This window comes from Pituophis catenifer, unplaced genomic scaffold, assembly GCF_029215685.1.
Source record: "Pituophis catenifer annectens isolate HBS135680 unplaced genomic scaffold, rPitCat1.0.hap2 SCAF_4, whole genome shotgun sequence".
In the NCBI taxonomy this organism is placed as follows: domain Eukaryota; kingdom Metazoa; phylum Chordata; class Lepidosauria; order Squamata; family Colubridae; genus Pituophis; species Pituophis catenifer.
Genome location: NW_027256884.1, coordinates 79446163 through 79467764, shown reverse-complemented (window position 1 = coordinate 79467764; position 21602 = coordinate 79446163). Strand labels below are relative to the sequence as shown.

The following is a 21602-nucleotide window of genomic DNA, read 5'->3' as shown; positions in this document are numbered from 1 at the left end:
TTCCGTTGAGCCGTTCTGACAGCGTTAATCAACTGTCAAACGGCTTGAAAATCTCCCCTTCGGGAAAAGAAGGGGAGGAGAGCAGGTGGGTGAGGGTAGAGCTCCCTGAAAACCCCTGGATTAATTCCAGGGGTTAGGAGGGTGAGAGCTCCCCGTTCAGCCCACTGAAGCTCCGGATCCGGGGGGACTCTGTTTTTTTTTACAGAGCTAGGCGTTGTGTCCAATTTCTGCTGTCGAACAGAAGATTAAATGATTTCAAAAAAGCAGGCGGAACAGAAGCAGGAGGACAAGCTTTTTGCAAGTATAATACTTAACTCCGGGGATACAATGTTTTTAATTGGATTTTCTGAGCTGGAAGTTAAGATGGCGTTTCTTTGTTGCGATTTTAAAACTGAAAGTTAGAAAGGAAAGTCTTTGCTAATAGACTCGTGCTCAGAGACTGGCTTTAAGTTGCTGGAATAGATTTTGAAGAGCTGTTTGGGAAAAGATTATTTCGTTTGGTATTGCTGAAAGCTGCTCAAAAGGATGGCTCTGACTTTATGATTTTATGGTTGTGGGAAGAAAGAAAATTTCTTTAAAATAAAATGGCTTCTAAGAAAGGAGATCTTGAAAGTGCTGGATGCTATTTGGAGGTGTCAGAAACGAAACAGTTGTCTGATTTACAGAGTTATAAGGATTTTGATGCAGAACTTACAGAATTTATAAAAGAAGCCATGAATAATCATACTGCAGCTATAAGTAACCAAATAGCAATTCTTAAAGGGATAACAACAGAAATGACTGAGGAAACAAAAACAACTACGGAGCATGATGACAATTCAGGAGATATTGCAGCAGAGAGGGTGGAAGAATCTTCTCAAGAATTTTCGAGCTTACTCTCTGCTCTTTTCGGAAAAATTGATAGAATCTTTCAAAATTATGACTTGGTTTGGAAAAAAGTAGTAAATGACCAGGCTTTCGAAGTTTCAGAAGATGAAGGAGATTTGTCAGTGGCATCTATACATTTAATAGAAAAGAAACAACTGAACTTTTTTTCACAAACTCTTGATAAACTTTGGTTTTACAGACGAAGGAATGAACTGATTTATATAAGCATGAAGAGGCGATTTGGGGGCTCTAAATCAGAGGAAACTTTCTTAAAAAGGGGACAATCTTTGCAGTTATATCAACCTCAAATTAAAATGAAAAACCTCCTCAAAATAGAAGTAGGAGGGATGCAGAAAGACTGGAAAAAATATAAAAAGAAAGCAAGAATGGAAGATTAACCTTTTCTTTTGGCTTTGTAGTTGTTCTACTCATGGTTAAAAATGATTATGTTTTAGGTGTTATAACTACTGAGGGGGAAAAAGTATAAAGTTAAATATTGATTCTTAAATATGATGTATTAATGGTTGATTAATCCTTTTTGGTTTTCTAGTTTATGTATTAATGGTTAATTATGTTGATGATCATCTTTCAAATTTTAAAAGTTGGAGGGAGGAATAATGAAGGGGGAAATTTAGAAACTTAAAAAATGTAGAAATTTAATTAGTGAATATCTAAGGTTTATTTTTTGTTATGAGATTTCAAAATAAGAAAGCAAGAATGGAAGATTAATTTTTTCTTTTGGCTTTGCAGTTGTTTTACTCATGGTTAAAAATGATTATGTTTTAGGTGTTATAACTACTGAGGGGGAAAAAGTATAAAGTTGAATATTGATTTTTAAATATGATGTATTAATGGTTGATTAATCTTTTTTGGTTTTCTAGTTAATGTACTAATGGTTAATTATAAAAATGTAGAAATTTAATTAGTGAATATCTAAGGTTTATTTTTTGTTATGAGATTTCAAAATATCTGAACTTTGAGAAAAGTAGGAGGGGGAAAAATGTTTTTAGGTTTGAATGTTTAATATTTGTTAATGGTTTTAAAATTCTTAGAGTTATTGGATTACATGTTATTTTGTGTCTATAAAAAGGGAGGTTGATGAAATTGTAAAAGGGGAGTTAAGGGGTTTTGGGAGTTATTAAATCTTGCAGTTAGCTAGTTTATTCTCCATTGAGAGTGGAGACAGAAGCCAGTGTGGGTACTACTCATCCAATCAGATTGAAGGACTGAGTCAGCCAACAACTTTAAGTCCCGCCTCTGTTGCCGGGCAGACCCAGCTTTGGCTCAGTCCTTCAGTTGGACTGGCGTGTGGGTCTGTAGCTCTGACTGCTTTTCTCCAAACTATCTCTCCTTTTTGGAATTATTGGTCTTTTTGAACCTGGACTGTTTCTGACTTTTCTTCTGCTTCTCCCTTTGGACTTGGTTGCCTTTGGAATTTGTAAGTTTTTTGCCCTGGGTTTTCCCCCTTAAGAACTGTTAAGCCTCTGCTGTGAGGGCTTTTTTGTTTTCTCCCTTTGGGGACCCCTGGGGGGGCTTCCTGGGGCTCCCTGCCAGGCTTGGCAGCTACCTCCTCAGGACCTGACTCTCCTTGCTGACCGCTTCCCCCAGGGCCTCCTAATTGTCTTCTCGGCTGTTTTTTTCGCGCCGTTTCTGTGGCGGCGGCCATTTTGAAGCCCTCCGCTCCAAAACGCAGCTTCTGGACTTTAAAAGAAATTGCTGCCTGCTGCTTTGGACTTTGAATCACCTCCCTGAAAGCTAGATTGCCTGCCCTTCGTGCTTCCTGGTGGCTTCTTCTTGGTGCTTGCCCACGCTGCTGCTAGCGCTTATTTCAAGCCGCTCCGACCACCACCTGCTGAGTTAATTAGCGCAGCGCTGATAGCCGACCAACAGCTGAGCCGGGGCTGCAGGCTCCCTCTAAAGAAGCGGTGGCTTCCAACGGAGCTATTTAGTGGGAATTTTTTTCGCTGCTGCTGTGCCTCCCTAGTTGTCTTCCCTGCTGCCGCTCCTGGGGGGCTTCCTGCCTGTTTACCAATTAAGTTGGAGAGTGGGGTTTTCGCGCCCCCCCCCCCCACCAACTTCCCAGCAACTGTCTCTGAGCTGTTTTTCTCCTTCTGAAAACTGTGGGCAGATTTAAAGGGCAACTGTCTGGACTGTTCTTGACTGGGCTGGCTGTGCGGGTGTTCGTGGAGCTTCGCGCCCCCTTCCTTTGGCTGTTGAACTTACTGCATCCCCGCTGCCCTTGCCAGCCTCCATTGCTGCTTTCTTCTTGCAGCGGCCATTTTGTGGAGTGGCTGCGCTCCCCCTGCTGTTCGCCCTCTGGATCGTGTGCTCAGGGCTGGAAATTAGTGGAGTTGCCGCGCTCCCCACCGAGTCCTCACTTTGTGACTGCTGCTTTTGTCTTGGGATCTGTCATTATGCCAAGGTCATTGGCCAAATCCAAACATGGCCGTAAGCACAGCTCTGCTTCTCAGAGGCAGTCAGAAGATGAATCTGCCTCGTTTCAAGATCCAGCACAGTCACTTGTTGCCCCGTCTTCTCACGCCCATCACAAGAGCAGAAAGCATGGCAGTGCGCTGGAAAGAGTGGAAAAACGGAGGGACAGAGTCCTCACCCAACTTTGCGCCAAGGCGAGCTCTGATCTTCAGTCTTCAACAACTTCTGCTCCGCTGCAGGATTCTCGGCCGGCGACTCCGGAGCAGTTGTCTCTCAGGGACTGCCCGGTCACCATCTCCACTTCAAATTTGTGGGGCTCTGTTCCTGCGGACCTTGTCACTGCACCGCCTGCGGATGAGGAGATTCCTTTTATTCCACCTCCTCTTGACACCTCTGCGGTTCCCTTGGTTCCTGTCCTGCCTCAGGAGGCGGTGAGTTGTCCCCTGTCTTCCGACCAACTGCAAAAGATGATTGAGGCTGCAGTGCAAAAGACTTTGGCAGCGGGTCGTCGTCCCTCCAGTGTTGCTGGGTCTGTTCGGTCGGCCTCACCAGAGCAGCCTCGTTCTTCTGGTCATGCACCTCCCAGGCCACCTCGCTCTCCTTCCTGCTCCCATGCTGGTCAACTCTCCCCCCTGTCGGATGCGGACATCAGTGACAACAGTGACTCTGGGTTGTCGGAGGACGAGAACCTTCCACCTGATCAGCCGGTGTCTACGGCCCTTTTTCCACAGGCCTTGTTTAGGTCTCTTCTGTTCAAAGCCGTCAATACGGCTCGGCTTTCCTCCCCTGATTCCCATCCTTCTGTTTCTGGGCCGTCTGGAGCTTTGGACCCGATGTTCGCTGAGCCACCCAAACCGATTACAACCATTCCTACACCGCCACTTTTCCTGGATGTCGTGAAACGGCAGTGGACTTCCCCAGCGTCAGCTCCTATCCCTTCTTCATCTGACCGTACTAATTTCCAGGTCGCATCTGACCTGGACACTCTTCTGCAGCTCCCGTCAATAGATGCTCCCATCGCTGCTCTTCTCTCTTCTGCCGCTGTGCCGGGCGATCCTGCTGAGAACTTACGACCTGATGAACGCCGTGCTGATATGGTCCTCCAAAGGGCCCATCTGGGGGCAGCATGGGCCATTAAGGCGGCCTCTACAGCATCTTTCTTTAACCGCTCCACGTTGTTGTGGCTCCGCCAGTTACAAGAGACATTGTCACCGGAGGATGCTCGTATTAAGCATGACCTCAATAAGATTGTAGCTGCGGTTCAGTTTTCAGCGGACTCCACTCTCAGCGCTGCTCGTTTTGCGGCCAAATCGCTGGCCTCTGCTGTGACGGCTCGCCGTTTGACCTGGCTCCGACATTGGCAGGCGGACGCCAGGCATAAATGGAAGCTCGCCTCGGTCCCATTTGGGGGGTCCCGTTTGTTTGGGGACGCCTTAGATCCCTTTTTGACCGAAACCAGAGACAAACGGAAGGTTTTGGCGGCGGTTTTCCGCAGGGGGGATTCCCGCTTCTCTCCATATCCCCCTCGACCCCACCTTCGAGGTAACTCTGTTGGTGGGCCTTCTTCCTCCTCCTTCCCCTCGCCCCGGCCGTACACAAATTTTGGCAGACAGCGGGGCTCGCAAGATAGGGGATTCCGGGGTAGATCGTTAGGGTCTAAGCGGCCCTTTCGAGGGGGAGGAGGTCGTTTCATCCGTCGCCGGCGCTAATTACATTTCTAATCCTCCCATTGGCGGCAGATTGGCCATTTTCGTAGCCGCCTGGGAACGGTCCACCTCTGATCAGTGGGTCTTAGCCACTCTTCGTTCGGGTCTAGCTATCGAATTTGTCTCCACCCCCCCGACTCCTTTGTCTGTTGTCCGATTTCTCGTAATTTGGAGAGAAAGTCCCTTATGGACACAGCAATTCACCATCTCCTGACCATTAGAGCTATTCAACCCGTCCCTGTGGGCCAGGAGCATCAGGGTTTCTATTCCAGGGTTTTCCTGGTTCCCAAATTTTCAGGGGGGTGGCGCCCTATTTTGGACCTGAAACGCTTAAATAGGTACGTGGTGTACCGTAAATTCAAAATGCAATCCTTACAAACTATTCTAGCCGGTGTTCGGAGGGGCGATCTCCTCTCTTCCATAGACCTTACAGAGGCTTATTTGCACATCCCTATCCTTCCCTCCCATAGACGTTTTTTGAGATTTTGTTACGGGGGGGTCCATTATCAATATAGGGCGTTACCTTTTGGTCTCTCCTCTGCCCCCCGTACCTTTACGAAGGTGCTGGCTGCTTTAGCGGCATTTCTTCGTGTCCGTTCTGTTAGACTTTTATGCTACCTCGATGATATTCTCTTGTTGTCCCCTTCTGTTGCTCAGGCAGTGTCGGACGTTCGTCTCACGGTAGAGACGTTGGCGGCCCATGGTTTCTCGGTTAATTTAGATAAGAGTCACCTCTCTCCTTCCACCAGTTTGGTCCATTTGGGAGCCCTGATCGACACGGTTCAGGGTAGGGTGTTTTTGTCCCCCGATAGACAGGCGGGTATCCGTCAGTTAGTTTCCAAGGTGGAAGCCTGCAGGGCCGTTTCCCCTCTTGTCCTCTCCCAATTGTTAGGGAAAATGATTTCTGCCATCTCCATAGTTCCCTGGGCACAACTGCACGCATGGGAACTTCAATGGTTTCTCTTGCCGTTGCAGAAGGCGGGCAGAGGCACTTCATTCAGGCCGGTTCCGGTCCCTCCGGCGGTTCGTCGGTCCCTGCGGTGGTGGCGTTCCCCGGCCCTAGCTGCGGGGTCGTTTTTCCTGGAGCCTCAGAGGGTGATAGTAACCACAGATGCCAGCCTCCTCGGTTGGGGGGCCCATTGCCAAGGTCAGTTGGCTCAGGGCACTTGGAGCCCAGCAGAGTCCCGTCGCCCGATCAACTGGCTGGAACTACAGGCGATCTTCCTGGCTCTCAGAGCATTCCGAAGCCTGGTCTCCAACTCACACGTCCTCGTTCTGACGGACAATGTTGCAGCAAAAGCGCACCTGAACAAGCTGGGGGGGACCAGGTCGAGGTCACTTCTTCTGCTGGCCCTGCGACTGGGATTCTGAGCAGAGCGGCACCTTTGCTCCCTTCGGGCAGAGCATATTTCCGGAGCGGACAACTCCCAAGCGGACTGGCTGAGTCGTCGTCGAGTGGACAACGCGGAGTGGCGCCTCCATCCCCGAATCTTCCAGGAGCTGTCTCGGAGGTTCGGCATGCCGGTTATCGACCTCTTTGCAACGCACACGAATGCTCAGCTGCCACAGTTCTTCGCCAGATTCCCAGATCCTCAGGCAGCGGGCGTCGACGCTCTTCGAATTCCATGGCCGGCGGGTCTTCTCTACGCCTTTCCCCCGACCTCACTCCTGCCCAGAGTGGTTCGCAAGATCTTGTACGAGCGGGTGGAAGTGGTTCTTGTAGCGCCTCATTGGCCCCGGAGACCCTGGTATGCGGACCTTGTGTCCCTCTCGGTGGCCCCATCGTGGCGCATCCCCCTCGAGGACGACGTTCTGTCCCAGGGCGCTCTATTACACCCGGACCCCGCCTGGCTCAACCTGACCGTTTGGCGGTTGAGCGGAGCACTTTGACAGCGGTGCATATCCCGCCGGACGTTATTCAGACATTGCAAGCCTCGCGCCGCACTTCTACAGATCGCATTTACTCTGCCACCTGGCGTGCCTTCTGTTCCTGGTGTTCCGAGTCCGGTGTTTCCGCTCTTCAGCCATCCATTGTGGACATTTTATGTTTTCTGCAGCAGGGCCTGGCACAAGGCCTCTCCTCCAACACGTTACGCAGGCATGTGGCCGCGTTGTCCTCGGTCCTGGTCTGCGGGTCTTTGCCATCATTATCGCATCATCGCCTAATCCGGCGTTTTCTGCGGGGAGCTACGAATTTGTGTCCTCCTGTAGTGCACAGATACCCTACATGGGATCTCCCCTTAGTTTTGGAGTCGCTTATGGGTCCCCCGTACGAACCTTTGCGAACTACTAGTCTCCGTCTACTCTCCTGCAAGGTCTCCTTCCTTGTGGCGATAACGTCAGCCCGTCGTATTTCGGAGATAGCGGCATTATCCATCCGTTCTGACCTTTGTGTCTTTCATTCGGACCGTGTAGTTCTCCGTTTGGACCCCACCTTCGTCCCGAAAATCAATTCGGTTTTCCACCGCTCGCAGGAAATCATTCTGCCTAATTTCTGCCCGCGCCCTGTTCATCCACGGGAGCGAAGATGGCACTCGCTCGACGTGCGACGGGCTTTGAGGATCTACATTAAGAGGACATCTGGTTTCCGTCGTTCGGAGTCGCTGTTTGTCTCTTTTTTGCCCGTTTCCCAAGGGTGCAAGGTCTCCTCAGCTGTGGTCGGTCGTTGGATTCGACTTACCATCGCTTCGGCCTACGACCTTCGATCCCTTCCGCGTCCAGCTCGAGTGACCGCTCATTCCACCCGTAGCGCGGCTACGACTGCTGCATGGGCGACCCAGGCGCCCTTGTTGGAGATCTGCAGGGCGGCTACGTGGACTTCACCGATGCCCTTCATACGCCATTATCGATTGGATCAGTTTGCATCGGCGGAGGCGGCTTTCGGACGACGGGTGCTTCAGCGTGTCGTTGCCGGGGAGACTGTTGTTGCCGACCAGCCGGTTCCCACCCTGAACTCGGGACAGTGAACTGGGGTATGTCCCACACTGGCTGCTGTCTCCACTCTCAATGGAGAAGGGGCGTTGGTCCTACCTGATACGCTCCTTCTCGTTGAGTGGAGACAGCAGCCAGACCCCCCCTTCTCCGGCTGTATTTTCTCTGTCTGTTTTACTCTTCTCTTTACTTACCTGGTGGCAGATACTGCCTTCTGTGCCCACACGCCGAGTCAGTCTTACGAGTCTTCGCCAAAGCTGGGTCTGCCCGGCAACAGAGGCGGGACTTAAAGTTGTTGGCTGACTCAGTCCTTCAATCTGATTGGATGAGTAGTACCCACACTGGCTGCTGTCTCCACTCAACGAGAAGGAGCGTATCAGGTAGGACCAACGCCCCTTTTAGCGAATGTTTGGTGAAATCTATGCCCTGTTTTTGTTCTGGGAAGTCGGGGGTGGGGGGTGGTGAGGAGGGGTTGAAGATTGAGTTTACCAAATTGATTTTTTTTTCTTTTTTTCTGATGATAGTTTGAATGATTGTTTATATTGTATACTTGTTTGATCAGAAAATAAAAACTTTTTTATTAAAAAAAAAAAAAGTAAAGCTGCTGGTAATGACTTTCTCAATGCTGATTGTTCTTATCTGTTGACAAAATTGTGAAGTCACAGCTGCCTTTAGCTCGTGTTGACCTTCATATGCATCAAGTTCTTCCCAGGAGATCTAGGATGTTATAATGTATTGGTGAAATAAGCACTATATACAGATCCAAGCAGTATTTTTGTGTTTGTCTTTCTATTTGCAACTCATTAGTTTCTTATTTTCTCCAATTCTTTCTCTTCTCTTCTGTCTCCTGGGAGTGCAACATCCACTGTCCACTTTTTTACCTTTCTTACCTACATTTTTTAAGTCTGGAATGTTATGTGGCAGGTGCTTGCCTGTTTCAATTATCATTTATTACAATATAAATTATTAGCTGATTTCCAGACATATTTATCTACTAATATCATTTCTAACTTCTACATGAATTATGGCCATTTATGGTATACATTTTTACATATGCAAACATATTTTCCATAAATGGATTTGTTTTTGATGAAACCAATTATTACTATAAGTTTATATAAACAAAGTCCCTCATGTAATATTTGGATACAACTCTATGGATACTTTCCAAGACGAAAAAAAGAAAATGGAGATTGTGTTTAGAAATACACAAAATGACTCATTCAGAAACTTGTACTTTTGTCATAGAGGTTTAATTTTATAATGTGAGGATGGGATGAACACTAGAATTTAAAACTAAATTTAATTATTACATTTTCAAGTATATTTTTCTATTGTGAATTAAGAAAATGCCATAATTTAAAATATTTTAAAAAAACAATATCAATTTTTTGTTTCTTACTAGGTGGCAGTGAAAGTTATTGATAAAAAAAGAGCGAAAAAGGACACCTATGTGACCAAGAATCTGAGACGGGAAGGCCAGATCCAACAAATGATTCGTCATCCTAATATTGCTCAACTGCTGGATATCTTGGAAACTGAAAATAGTTACTACCTTGTCATGGAACTATGCCCAGGAGGCAACTTAATGCACAAAATCTATGAGAAAAAAAGGTTGGAAGAGCATGAAGCATGCAAATACATCAGACAGCTTATATTAGCAGTTGAGCATCTACATCGGGCAGGAGTTGTTCACAGGTAAGATGAACATTGCCTGCTTCATATTTTTGGAATAATACATACCTATTTCCATCCATATCCAGGGTAAAAAGATTTTTTCCTCATCAGTTATTAGTCTTCCACTGATGTCCTTCATACGAATCAGCATTGCAACTCTCAGAATTCCAACTCAGCATAGCTATTTTTTAACCTATTACTAGTGACTCTGGTAAAACTCAATGAGATAAGAATTTATAATGAAAAATACGATATTGTATAAATAAAAAAAAATTCTTTTGTCACAGAGACTTTTATTCTTGATCTTTTTAATCTAGTTTATCTGGTTTATGCCTTGCACTCATTTGAGGGTTTGTTTGTTTTTTAAAAAATGTAATTCTAGAAATGGGAAAAATAATTCTAATAAGATTTGCAGATTTCATTTTTTTTCTTTCTCTTAACAAAATAACAGAGTTGGAAGGGAACTTGGAGATCTTCTAGTCCAACCCCCTTCTCAAACAGGAAATCCTATAACATTTCAAATAGTTGCCCAATCCCTTCTTAAAAATCTCCAGTGTTGGATCAATCACAACTTCTGGAGGCAAGTCATTCCACTGATTAATTGTTCTGTTAGGAAATTTCTCCTTAGTTCTAGGTTGGTTCTTTCCCACTATGTTGTGTCTGTGAGTAGAAAAAAGCTCCCATTTTTACCAAGGTCTCTAAAATGAAATCTCAATCTACATGGTACTAGTGGAAAGTTGTATCTGCCTAATAGCCAACTTCCCCTCAGTCCAACAGTCTTCTGGAAGTAGAAGTGTAAGGATGAATATTTCAGAGCTATGGTGCAGTGAGTTGAATTATTCATCAGAGTAAGCAATAATGAAAATTATTTATGATATAGTATATTCACCATGTTTCTGTTAGATAGCATGTAACATTAAATTCTAATTTAGTGTTGAATGCAAAACAGACTAATATGAATTACCCTTTCTGTGGAATGATGGAGACTTAGAATTCCAGCAGAGATAACCTGTCAGGTGGGTTTTGAGGCTATGTTTTTTTCAAGCACTATAGTAGGGAAGGGCATTGTTACTCAGGTGAGTCTTAATTTCAGTCTGGTATTGTCATAGGTAAGCAAGGTAAATAGTGACTGATGATAGGAGCTTCAATCACACTTTAGGATCACAAGATGTTTGCTTGAATCAGCAGTGGTTAGATTAAGCACACAAATGGAATTGTATATAAGTTAACCCCAATTTTCTGAAGCAACTTGGTGTCATAGGGATGTTTTGAAACCTAACTGCTAGTTTGCAAGATTACATTGAAAATCCTATCAATTTGTATGTATTGGGAAGCATGTAGACCTTGACTTCATGAAATATTTCATGAAACACTCAGATTATGAGAATCTCTACTTAATGTTTGTTGTGCATACTTTTATGACAGAGACTCTACCTATAAAGTATGCTTTGGAATGTGATTGAATGCTAATAAAAAGTGCACATTCAAGTTTGAGAGAATATATTTTCTTTTTCTCTGGTAGAAGAAAACAATCTTGAAACCTCTTTTCAGAAGGTATTTCAGCAAACCTTTGTATTGTAAAAACCAGGATATTCTCAACAACTTTTAAAGTAATTTTAAAACTACAGATACTCAGTGTAATTACTGTCAAAACATCAAGGAAAGGAATTTAATAATGTTCCAATAGCAAAGACTGGTTCCTATGTATCTGTTTTCCACTGTTTCTTTAATTGAGGATCTGGGTGCATATTATCTTCTCAAACTTAATTATTCAGAAAACTAGCAGATTTTGAGAAATAGGACAATATATAATAGAGAACAGTCTTGCTTGTTGCGTTGGATATGGGAGACAAAATTTAGTACTGTTCATGAAATAATCTCTGGCAGTAACATTGTAAGTACATCCTAATTTACTGACCATTTGTTCAGCAACCATTTGACATTACAACAGCACATTTACAATTATCACAGTATCTCATGGTCATCATTTCTGGCCTTTCACAGTTGACTTCTGACAAGTCAGAATCCCTAACCACGGAGACTAAAGAAAGAACTTGCTATCATACAATAAAAGATATTGTATGTAATTCCACATACAAGTGAATAATTCTTAGAGTCATCCAATGCAGATGATTCCCTATATAGAAATGGAGTGTTCAAGGTGGCTTTATAAAAGAAACATGAGCTAATGCTGATATATGCTGGATAATTGGGAAAGCCAAAGAATGGCAAGAAAAAGTCATTGATTGTAAAAAATAATAACAACGATAGTGTCAATCAGGTTAAGCTGTGGAATGTGTTTAGAATATTGGGATCCCTGAACATAAAATCATCTCCTTGTGACTTTGAAGATGTGGGATAAATAGAGTATTGGTGCTTTTGAACTTTGATGTTGAAGTTTCTTGAGAATACTGTGGATAGCCAAGAAATGCACAAATGGATCATCAAACAAATCAACCCATAGTTCTCACTCAAGGCTCAAATGATCTGGATGAAATTCTCATATTGGCATATTATATAATAAGATCTAGCTCTCTGGAAGAAGGCTCTAATGCTAGGAAAAGTGGAAGAAAAGTAAAGAAGAGGACAACCAATAGCAAGATGGAGGGATTCAGTTAAAATGGTGATGAGTAGCATCATTGGAAGACCTGGAGCACCAGGTTATGGAAAGATAATGAGAAAACTTACTGATGTGGTTGCTGAAATCTGATATTAGTTTGATCACACATAATCAAATCATTTTTAAACTAGCAGCTTAACTTCTACTTTCTAGATTCTTTATCAGATGCCTCAATTGATAAGATACTCTTTATAGTATAGAATGACATTTAATAGTCTGCAAAAACAGTGATTATAAACCATGTTTCTATAACATGCATATAATCAGCAGTAACTGCTGCAATGAGCCTGATGCATTTAGGTTGTAATGTGAATCTATCATACATTATTTTCATTTTTTCTGAAATATTTTTATTAGAAAGATTATCCTACTACCTTTGATTTTGTACCAAGAATGTTAAAAGGTTCCCCAATAATCTTTCCAGTACATTTGTCTTATACTTGATTAGTTTATTTTCATTCAGGTTTTACCATACTATCATGTTATGTAGTTCAGCCTATTTCCTGAGGTATACATGATATTATATATATAAATGTAATTAATGCTTAGGTGTATATATTCTGGATGTGATATATGATACAGTACATTGCACAGTTTCCATTGTGATTAAAGGCAATAGTTGGTATTAACATGGCTTGCAGTATCTGGTTCCTAGTGCGTATTTAATAAGGTTTTCCTTCAGTAGCATTTCTTTGGCTTTATCATTTTCAGTAATAAATATGTGTCATAATTTGATGTAAATTTTTATTAGGAACTCTTGAGTTACTGGAATTGTTCCATCCAGTTGACTCTGCTAAGTACTTTACTATAATAAAGTACTTTGACTGTTGAAAGGTAGTTATTAAAACATATTACCATATTGGGAATATATTTAGACTAAGAAACACTTCCTTTATTTTATTTCATTATGACAAACAAAGAGAATGATCTCTTTCCTCTCCTGCCATCCTGAGATAATTCCTCTTTGGTATTTGCTATTTGCCTTGGAGAAAAAGATCCTGCTGGCACTTGTGCTTTTCTCTGTATTCAGACAGCTTCAAAAGGCATTTTTCAGTTTACCTAAAACTTATCTGGTATTCTGTTCTAAGAAAAAGGCCATTTTCACTTCCTGTCTATTCTAATCCAAGTAATTATCCCATCCAATGACAGTTGTGTTAAATGTAAAATTTGTAATGAAGCATATTGAATACATAGACTGTGTTCTAAACATAAAGTCCCTAGAAATAGTCAAACAGTAATAAAACCTGCTAGAATTGGATTCATTGTCAGAAGTCTTGAAGACTGACTTTTTAAAAAAATAAATCCAAAGTTAGCTTTTCTCCTGAACCTTTTCATTCACACTTTTTCATTTACATTATGGCAGTTCATGTATTTAAGTAAAAGCAGATATTGGCCATCTTTTTCTAGCATTTTGATGGAAAACACAGTAAAGAAGTAGCAATGTAAATTAATGGAATATGCCTCTAATGTGGGGATGGAGCCCCAATGAGCCTTAGAAGATATAGAAAAAAATGATTGCAGAACTGCATGGAGCCTTGGGTCTCACATTGATCGCTCTTAATAGAATAACAGAATATTTGATTCATAATTGATATTTTGAAGATGTATGTTAAAGCTGAACTAGCTTGTTCTTTATAAATTTTTACAGGAATGATTAAACTTACTGCATTCTTTTTTAACAAACTTATACTTATTTGCTTTTATGGCATTGGCATAATGCCTGTTTGCATCAACTTCAAAATAACAGATCTATGTATTCATTTTTATGAGAATATAGCCAAATGTATTTTTACTTCATATTTATATAAAAAACAAGAATTATACCAATTTGTACAAAAAGATAATCACAATTGTTAATGAAATTTTGAATATTGAAAGTTCAGTTGTTTGAAATCTCATTTAATATCTTTGTATATTGCAGAGATCTGAAGATAGAAAATCTTTTGCTAGATGAAGACAACAATATCAAACTTATTGGTATGAAAGTCTTGTAGTAATTGTAGTCTTCAGACACTAATCAGCATTTTTGTCATAAATTAACAAAATACTTGGCTTTTAAAAATATTGAACTTTTACAATTTGATTATATATGTAATTCAGGTGTTTCTTTACAAACACACAGAAAATATAGTAAATTTAAATATATACATTTTGTGAAGTCTTTCGTCTAAAGCATGCTGAATGGTTGGAGAAGTAGAATAAACATCTTGCTTTGACATTTGGATTCCTATTTTAAGTGACTTAAAGTTTAAGATCTTTTTGATGCTGCAATCAAATGGGATCTTTGTTCACATAGTATGAAGCAAACTTTAGTGTTCAATCAATACATTTGTCTGCAAAATTAAAATAACAAGTACCTTGAGAAAACTCAAAGGTTTCTTGATTGTACCTCTGTCTTTAAAAATGCAGTGTTTGCATTGCTCATACACATTCTGCAGAAATCATAAATGAGTCATCTTTTATTACTATCTGTGTAAAACTCTCATCAATGTTGTGGGCATTAAAAGGAAAATATCCCCCCTATAAAAGCATCTGCTTAGGGATTTAACTCTGCTGAGTCAATTCATTTTGTCACAACAGTGAATGTGAATAAAGTGAGTTAAAAACAGGCATTACTGCCTCTTAAGTGAGCCAAAAAATCTGTGTAACAAAGCTTTGTCTCACATGGCTTAAGGGCACTTATGAGGTGACAGTTTGGCAAAATAGCTTTGGGGAAAGGCACCACTTTGGGAAAGACCTATATAACACTTGTATGTAAGAAATAGCATTCACCAGTGTATTGAAAAATACATATTACCATCAGCCAATCAACAACTTAGTTTAAAGCCTAGGTGACAGCAAAAGTATTTTAAAGTTGTATTAACATCTGGTAGCTTTTGTTCTTATAATGGGCTGTTTGATTACTCCAGAACATATAAAGCTGGCTTCTGTATGCAGTCACTGCCAAACAATATATATAAAACAAAACTAGAATATAACTATTTTGCATTTGCTTCAGTTCCTAAACATTTTCTCACTGTAGACTGTGTAAGAAGATGCTATAGAACAGTGTTTCCCAGCCTTGGCAACTTTCAGATGTCTGCACTTCAAGTCCCAGAATTCTTTAGCCAGCATGCCATAGAACAGGGGATCAAACTATTTCATTGAAGGCTGCATCAGGGTTATATTTGGGGGCTGGGGTAGGCATAGCCAGGGTGGGCATGGCCAACTCAACGTCACTCGTGTCCAGGGCGCAGGTGGTGGCCTGAGCACATTCCCAGCAAAAACGGGCTCCCAAGTCCATTTTTGGGACCTCCTGCAACCCTCTGTCCAGTGAAAACAGAGCTCAGGAGGGCTGCATGCAGCCCTCCCAGGCTCCATTTTTTCTGGCAGAGGCACTGCGGGCTGGTCCTTTGCTGTTCCCAGGGTGACCCACTGGCCAGGTCTAAGCACCCTGTGGGCCGGATGTGGCCCCCAGGCCTTGGAGTTTGACACCCCTGCCATAGAACATAAGAACATACCATAGAAATTACCTTGGTTTTATACAGTTCTGACAGCCTCAAATGCAGCAGATTGTTATGTATCCAAGAGCAAAGTCTATTAATACCCTTTGTTAACAAAGGACCAATCTTAAAATGAGGATGAGAGTTATTTTCAAAGGAAATATTAATATTGATATTCTTTTAATGGAAAGGTTTTGATTTGAAATCATAAGTTATAAACATTTTAATTAAAAAGCGTAGGTTACTTGAGTATATTTAAGTAAATCACAATTTAAAATAGAAGAAAAGTACTGCCTGTCTAGGGTTCTATTAGTGCTGCTTGCTTGAGGTTAATTGTGCCTTTTTTATATTTAGCCCTGTTGTGTTTGTTATATCTTGCAGCTGAGTGTTTTAACTGCATGTAGACACAATTCCTATCAGGTTCCATTTAAGAATATTAAGCTATTCACACTCAGTGGTATACTTCACTCTTTTGTCATTTTCCAAGGTGGATCAGTATGTAAAAAAACTTGCTGATATTAAAATCAAATGCCCTTAGGGAACTATAAGGTATAGATAGGTTTTAGCAGAATAAAGTGCTTCACAGAAGCAAGAAAACCAGAATTATACCCCAGGAAATTATGCTTATGCTTTTGGAAGATTATTTCCATTTTTTTTGTATAATTTAAGAAAGCAGCATTCAGATTACAATTCTGTAACCTACCTTTACACCCAACTAGGTGCTTTATAGATATGGTCGACTACAAAAGCCATGCTAGGTAGGAATGATGGTAATTGTGATCCATTATGTCTTAAGAGTGCCAGTTGAGGAAAGTTTCTGCTTTAACTAAAACAAGATTTATAAAAAGAAAAATAAAATAATAAGAAGGTAATAGACAATAACTGTTTAGAGACTACAGTCTTTCTAATGCAGCATTTAAATGTGTATTCTTTGTTTTTTCCTCACAGACTTTGGCTTGAGCAATTGTGCAAGTATCCTGGGCTACACTGATCCATTCAGCACCCAATGCGGCAGTCCTGCTTATGCAGCACCAGAGCTTCTTGCAAGGAAGAAATATGGTCCCAAAATAGATGTTTGGTCCATGTGAGTTAATATAGTTTAAAACCAGCATATTCTCTCTCCACATCATGTTTACACTAGCAAAAATTAATAAGTTTATTTAAAATGGAACATTTTTACAAAATATTCCACTTTGAAAATGGATTTTATTTGCTAGCATTGGCATAGTTTTGTTGTTTTGTTCTGTCTTCTAAACCTATAGTACTGCACTCCATCTCTTAAATCAGAATTGGATAAACTGAAGCTCCAAGGGACTCCTCTGTCCCCTTGCTGTGGCCCTTGAGCTCCAGCCACAGTCGCCAAGAGCCAGCACTGTTTCCCACCATTTTGATATGGAAAACACATACATGCTGTAGGCTAAGCCCTAAAATAGCCCTGTTATAATTCATGTTGGAAGAGATGATATATCAGGGACTGAACATCTACTTTACATCTGTATGTTTTCAGGGTCAGGGGTTGCTTTCCAAATAATAGGATCTTAGGAGGCAGGGGAGATTGTTGTGGATTAAATACACCAAGAATGTCCTAACATGTTATTTTATGTTCCATAAATTATAGCTGTTTACCATTAAACATAATCTCTTTGCATCTTTTGTTTCATTTCCAGTAGAACTTTTTGCTTACCCCTTTTCCCCCACCACCACCACTCTTCTTTTGCAGTGGTGTGAATATGTATGCAATGTTGACTGGGACGCTGCCATTTACTGTTGAGCCATTCAGTCTGAGAGCTTTGTACCAGAAGATGATTGACAAAGAAATGAATCCATATCCTACTCAGCTTTCCACAGGTAAATGTATTTAAGTGTTGCTGAATTTTTTTAGCTTCTATTGTAGGTGGCCCTTAGTTAATAACAGTACTTGGGGTTGGAAACTCCATCGCTATGTGGTCAGAAAGCACATGTCCACATGATTATGCTGATTTACAATGGTAATCCCAATTGCCATTTTTAAGTGAATCCCACATGGCACAATGTCACAAACGTTGATCATGTAACTGTGGAATGCTGTGATATCATAATTGCAAGCCAGTTGCCAAGCATTGAAATCATGATCACATGAATGCTGTGACAGTTGCAACTACAAGGACCTACAAGTCATAAGTCTTCTCATTCAGCACCATTGTAATTTTGAATGGCTGCTGAACCAGAACTACCTGTAGGCTCATAATTAAAGGTGGGCACTGCAGTGTTAACTTCTTGTGGACAAGAGTTTGCACAAATTGTTAATGAAATTGCTAAAGAATTTGTTCCAGCACTTCAGGTATTATTTTTTATTAGTATATTAAAGAACTTTACTGCTCTTCCATAGAACAGGCTGCCCAAGAGTAAATTCTATTGATCTCAGTGGGACTTGTTCCAGCTTTATATCTAAAAATAATTTATTCCAAAGCACCACAGAGGTATGAAAATATTATTTAATCTTTTTCTGTGGTACACCAAACCTTGTAGAATTATTTTTTTTAGTTTTCACATACATTTAAAGATAATAAATAGAAGTAATATATCTGTGATTAAATTCGATTTCCACATTACTAAATATTTAAACAGTTGTATATTTAACTAAGGAGAACAAAGACTCCCCCTTCAAACTGTCACTGTTTCTTTTCAACAGTTTTCTTGATATTCCATACAATTAATGCATTTGATATTTTGTGCAAAAGATTTCCCAAAGACAGTCAGTAGTACTGGCTGGTTTATATTCATACTTCCAGTTCATGGTAAACTTATATTCAAAACCCCAACATACTGAAAGTGTTAGCCACATCCTGCTGAAATCCTGGACAATTCCTTTGTTGGCTTTAGATACAAAATGCTGCCTTTCCCATCCCAAATTTATTTTAAGTATCAGGTTAGAAGATTACATCTAAAGAAAAGGAAAGATTTTGTTTGTGAATTCTTGTATGAAGCGGCAATTACGGGCAATTTGGAGCTATATAATTGCATACCTGTTTCTTTAATGAATCAGTTATACTTTGTTATATTTTCATAGTAGTTTTATCTTGTTTTGTTCCTGTGTGGAATTGAGGTAAATCAGCTAACCCAATGTTTCAAATGGTTGTGTACTAGATGTTTTCTGGGGCCAAAAGAAGTAAATAGAGACTTTCACTTTTTCTTGGGCAGTATTTGGAGGGAGTTATTTGTTAATTTTTATAAAAACAATATCATTATTGTGAAAAGTAACTAATATTATTATCAAATTTATTTGCTGTCTATCTCGCTGTTCAAGGTGACCCTTAATATAAAAATTCATAACCCTCCCAAATTAAAAAAAAGGTCTAGCATTAAAAGAGTAGGCAGTTTTGATGAGTTAACAAATTGTAAATATTAGTGTAGCAATTTAAGTTATTTCAATGTTATGCTACTTAAAGTGTTGTGATTCTGTCTGTATACTGTAGTTCTGACAATATTAACTATGTGTTTTCGAGAGACAGCAAATTATGGCATGCTGCATAACATTGAGAGCCAGTTTGGTGTGATGGTTACAGCATCAGGCAAGAAACTAGGAGATTTATGAGTTCTAGTCCTTCCTTAGGCACAAAGAAAACCCAGGTTGTTGCCCGTGGGCTAGTTATTCTCTCTCAACCCTAGGAAGTAGGCAGTGGCAAAAAATTTCTGAAATTTGCTATGAAAACTGCAGGAACCTGTTTAAGCAATTGCCAGGAATCAGTACTGACTCAAAGGCACAAAAACAATTGTTTAACAGCACACATCAATGTTAATTTAAAGTTGTCCTTTCAATGATTACAATGTAATGTCCATGGGACCTTATTTGTGAGATGGTTGGAACAACTAAAAACAGCTAGGAATCTCATGTACCAAATGTCACCAGTATGATTTTAAAGTATTCAAGGGACCATATGGAAACTGAGGAGCTTCATGCTGTCCATGAGTTGTGGGTTGCTTATCTTTAGTGTAAAATAAACAATTTCAGATAACTAGTCACTTTTCGAAAGCGGTTTTATTTGTCATTTGAAAACACATGCCAACAACAAATTCTTTATGCAAATATTCTTGTGTATCATATGTGACATAGACTGTATAATATCCAGGTCAGCAGAAATAACGATTGCTGCAGGATGTTCAAAACAGATGTAATATTGCCCAGATAGTATCTAATCCTGATTTATTGGACAGCATCCTTTCTCTTCCTTGTCTTTAACCTATTATGGAACATGAACATATACTTCCTTTTCCTGATTTCATGTGGAAAACCTTTGACATCGTTGTTTGCTAGGATAGTGATTAAGCAAATCCCTTTGTACAGTTGTGAGAGGATGGGTGACAATCTGCTTGTGAATGATATCCTTTAAGACAAATTTGATGTCTTCTTGTTACACAGATAGAAAACATGAATTCTGCATCTTATTCAGACATGTGAAATGCAGAAATAGATACAGTTCTGTTCCTTTTAGTTGGGTTGGTATTTTTAAGAGCAGAATACTGTTAGAATGTTTTCCAAGCATTTACCAGTATTATTTTAGCACAGAATTCAGATGTTTTCTCTAATCATCGGATAATGGACCAAGTGGGCCACTCACACAATTGCAAGTGGTGATTCCACTGGTGAAAGTGGAACTTTCTGGTGAAAGTTACATGAAGTAGAAATGCCAAGTGCAGTGCCTCATTAATTTATTGCTGACTATTCATTTAAATTATTATTAAACCATAATTCATTGCAATCATCATGGTTGATCTACATTAATCAATGCTGCTATCACTGAATAGTTGAAAGCATATATTTGTCCTTCTGATGCTAAACAATAAGTTTTTTGATTGTAAGTTCCTTTTCTTTGTCTAGAAGACCCTTCCCATGTGACTAAGTAACACTATAGTTAAATAAAATATCAGTTTCACTGCATCTCTAACAACATTAATGTAATTAAGTCAAAAGGACTGTCATTGTCAATCATAATTATATTCTTACAATATTCTTATTATTTGTTAAAATATAGAATTTAGTATTTCAGGTTTAAGTTTGTATTTTAAAACCTTAGCATAAAAAGTGGATAATTAGCCACTGATAGGGCAATCAAGTTCTGCCATAGCAATATTTATTAACTACACTAAGATGCAAGACTTGAATGTTACACTAAGCAGTAAAGTTATTGGTTTGGTTTTGCCTTGATGTATTGAGTCAATCTAGTGCTATCTTTTATAAACCATGAATTAAAATTGGATGTAAATTTAGCTACTTTGAAGTATTCAAGAAAACTTGAATAAAAGTAATCATTGTGTCATGCAGTCTGGAATATAGCCATTGGAATTAATAATTCAAAGCTGGTCAAAATGATTATTTAAACTACAACTGTTTATAAAGATTGAATTATCTATCTTATTTGGGGAGGTATTATTTTCTTAACTACTGAAGTTATCTTTTTCATTACTGTATACCAGTAAGAGACTTCCTTAGCTTAATGTATAAAAGCAATATGTAAATGTAATTATTGTATATCAGATGTTGAAAGAAATATTGTTATTCTAAAATACCTTAATACCTTATTTGGCTTCAAAAAAATAAATATAGTTACAAAGAAAATAACACTTCCTCCCCCTCCCCTTTTTTTCAATGTCTTTGCAGCAGCTGTAAACTTCTTAAAAATTCTGCTAGAACCAGATCCTGCAAAGAGACCAAACATCCAACAAGCATTAGCAAATCGTTGGCTTAGTGAAAATGGGAAAGCACTGAATAATGTTACTTATCCAAACAGGTAATACACAAAAGGCAGAATGTGCTGGGTATTCTGCCAACATGATAAAATTCCATCAAAGACATTGAGGTGCCTCTGATCAGAAAGCTGGATTGGAGGTTATGTTTCTTTCTTAATT

At 40.2% G+C, this 21602-nt stretch overlaps 1 protein-coding gene across 1 annotated transcript in view; it reads left to right on the top strand.

Moving 5' to 3' along the window:
• The window catches only part of HUNK (hormonally up-regulated Neu-associated kinase), a 56350-nt gene that overhangs the window by 19843 nt on the left and 14905 nt on the right, over positions 1 to 21602 (top strand). Inside the window, exons 2-6 of the mRNA XM_070943631.1 lie at positions 9343 to 9635; positions 14156 to 14211; positions 16665 to 16800; positions 17437 to 17564; positions 21355 to 21484. Coding sequence (XP_070799732.1) covers positions 9343 to 9635; positions 14156 to 14211; positions 16665 to 16800; positions 17437 to 17564; positions 21355 to 21484 — 743 coding nt within the window. The remainder of the gene's footprint in view (positions 1 to 9342; positions 9636 to 14155; positions 14212 to 16664; positions 16801 to 17436; positions 17565 to 21354; positions 21485 to 21602) is intronic.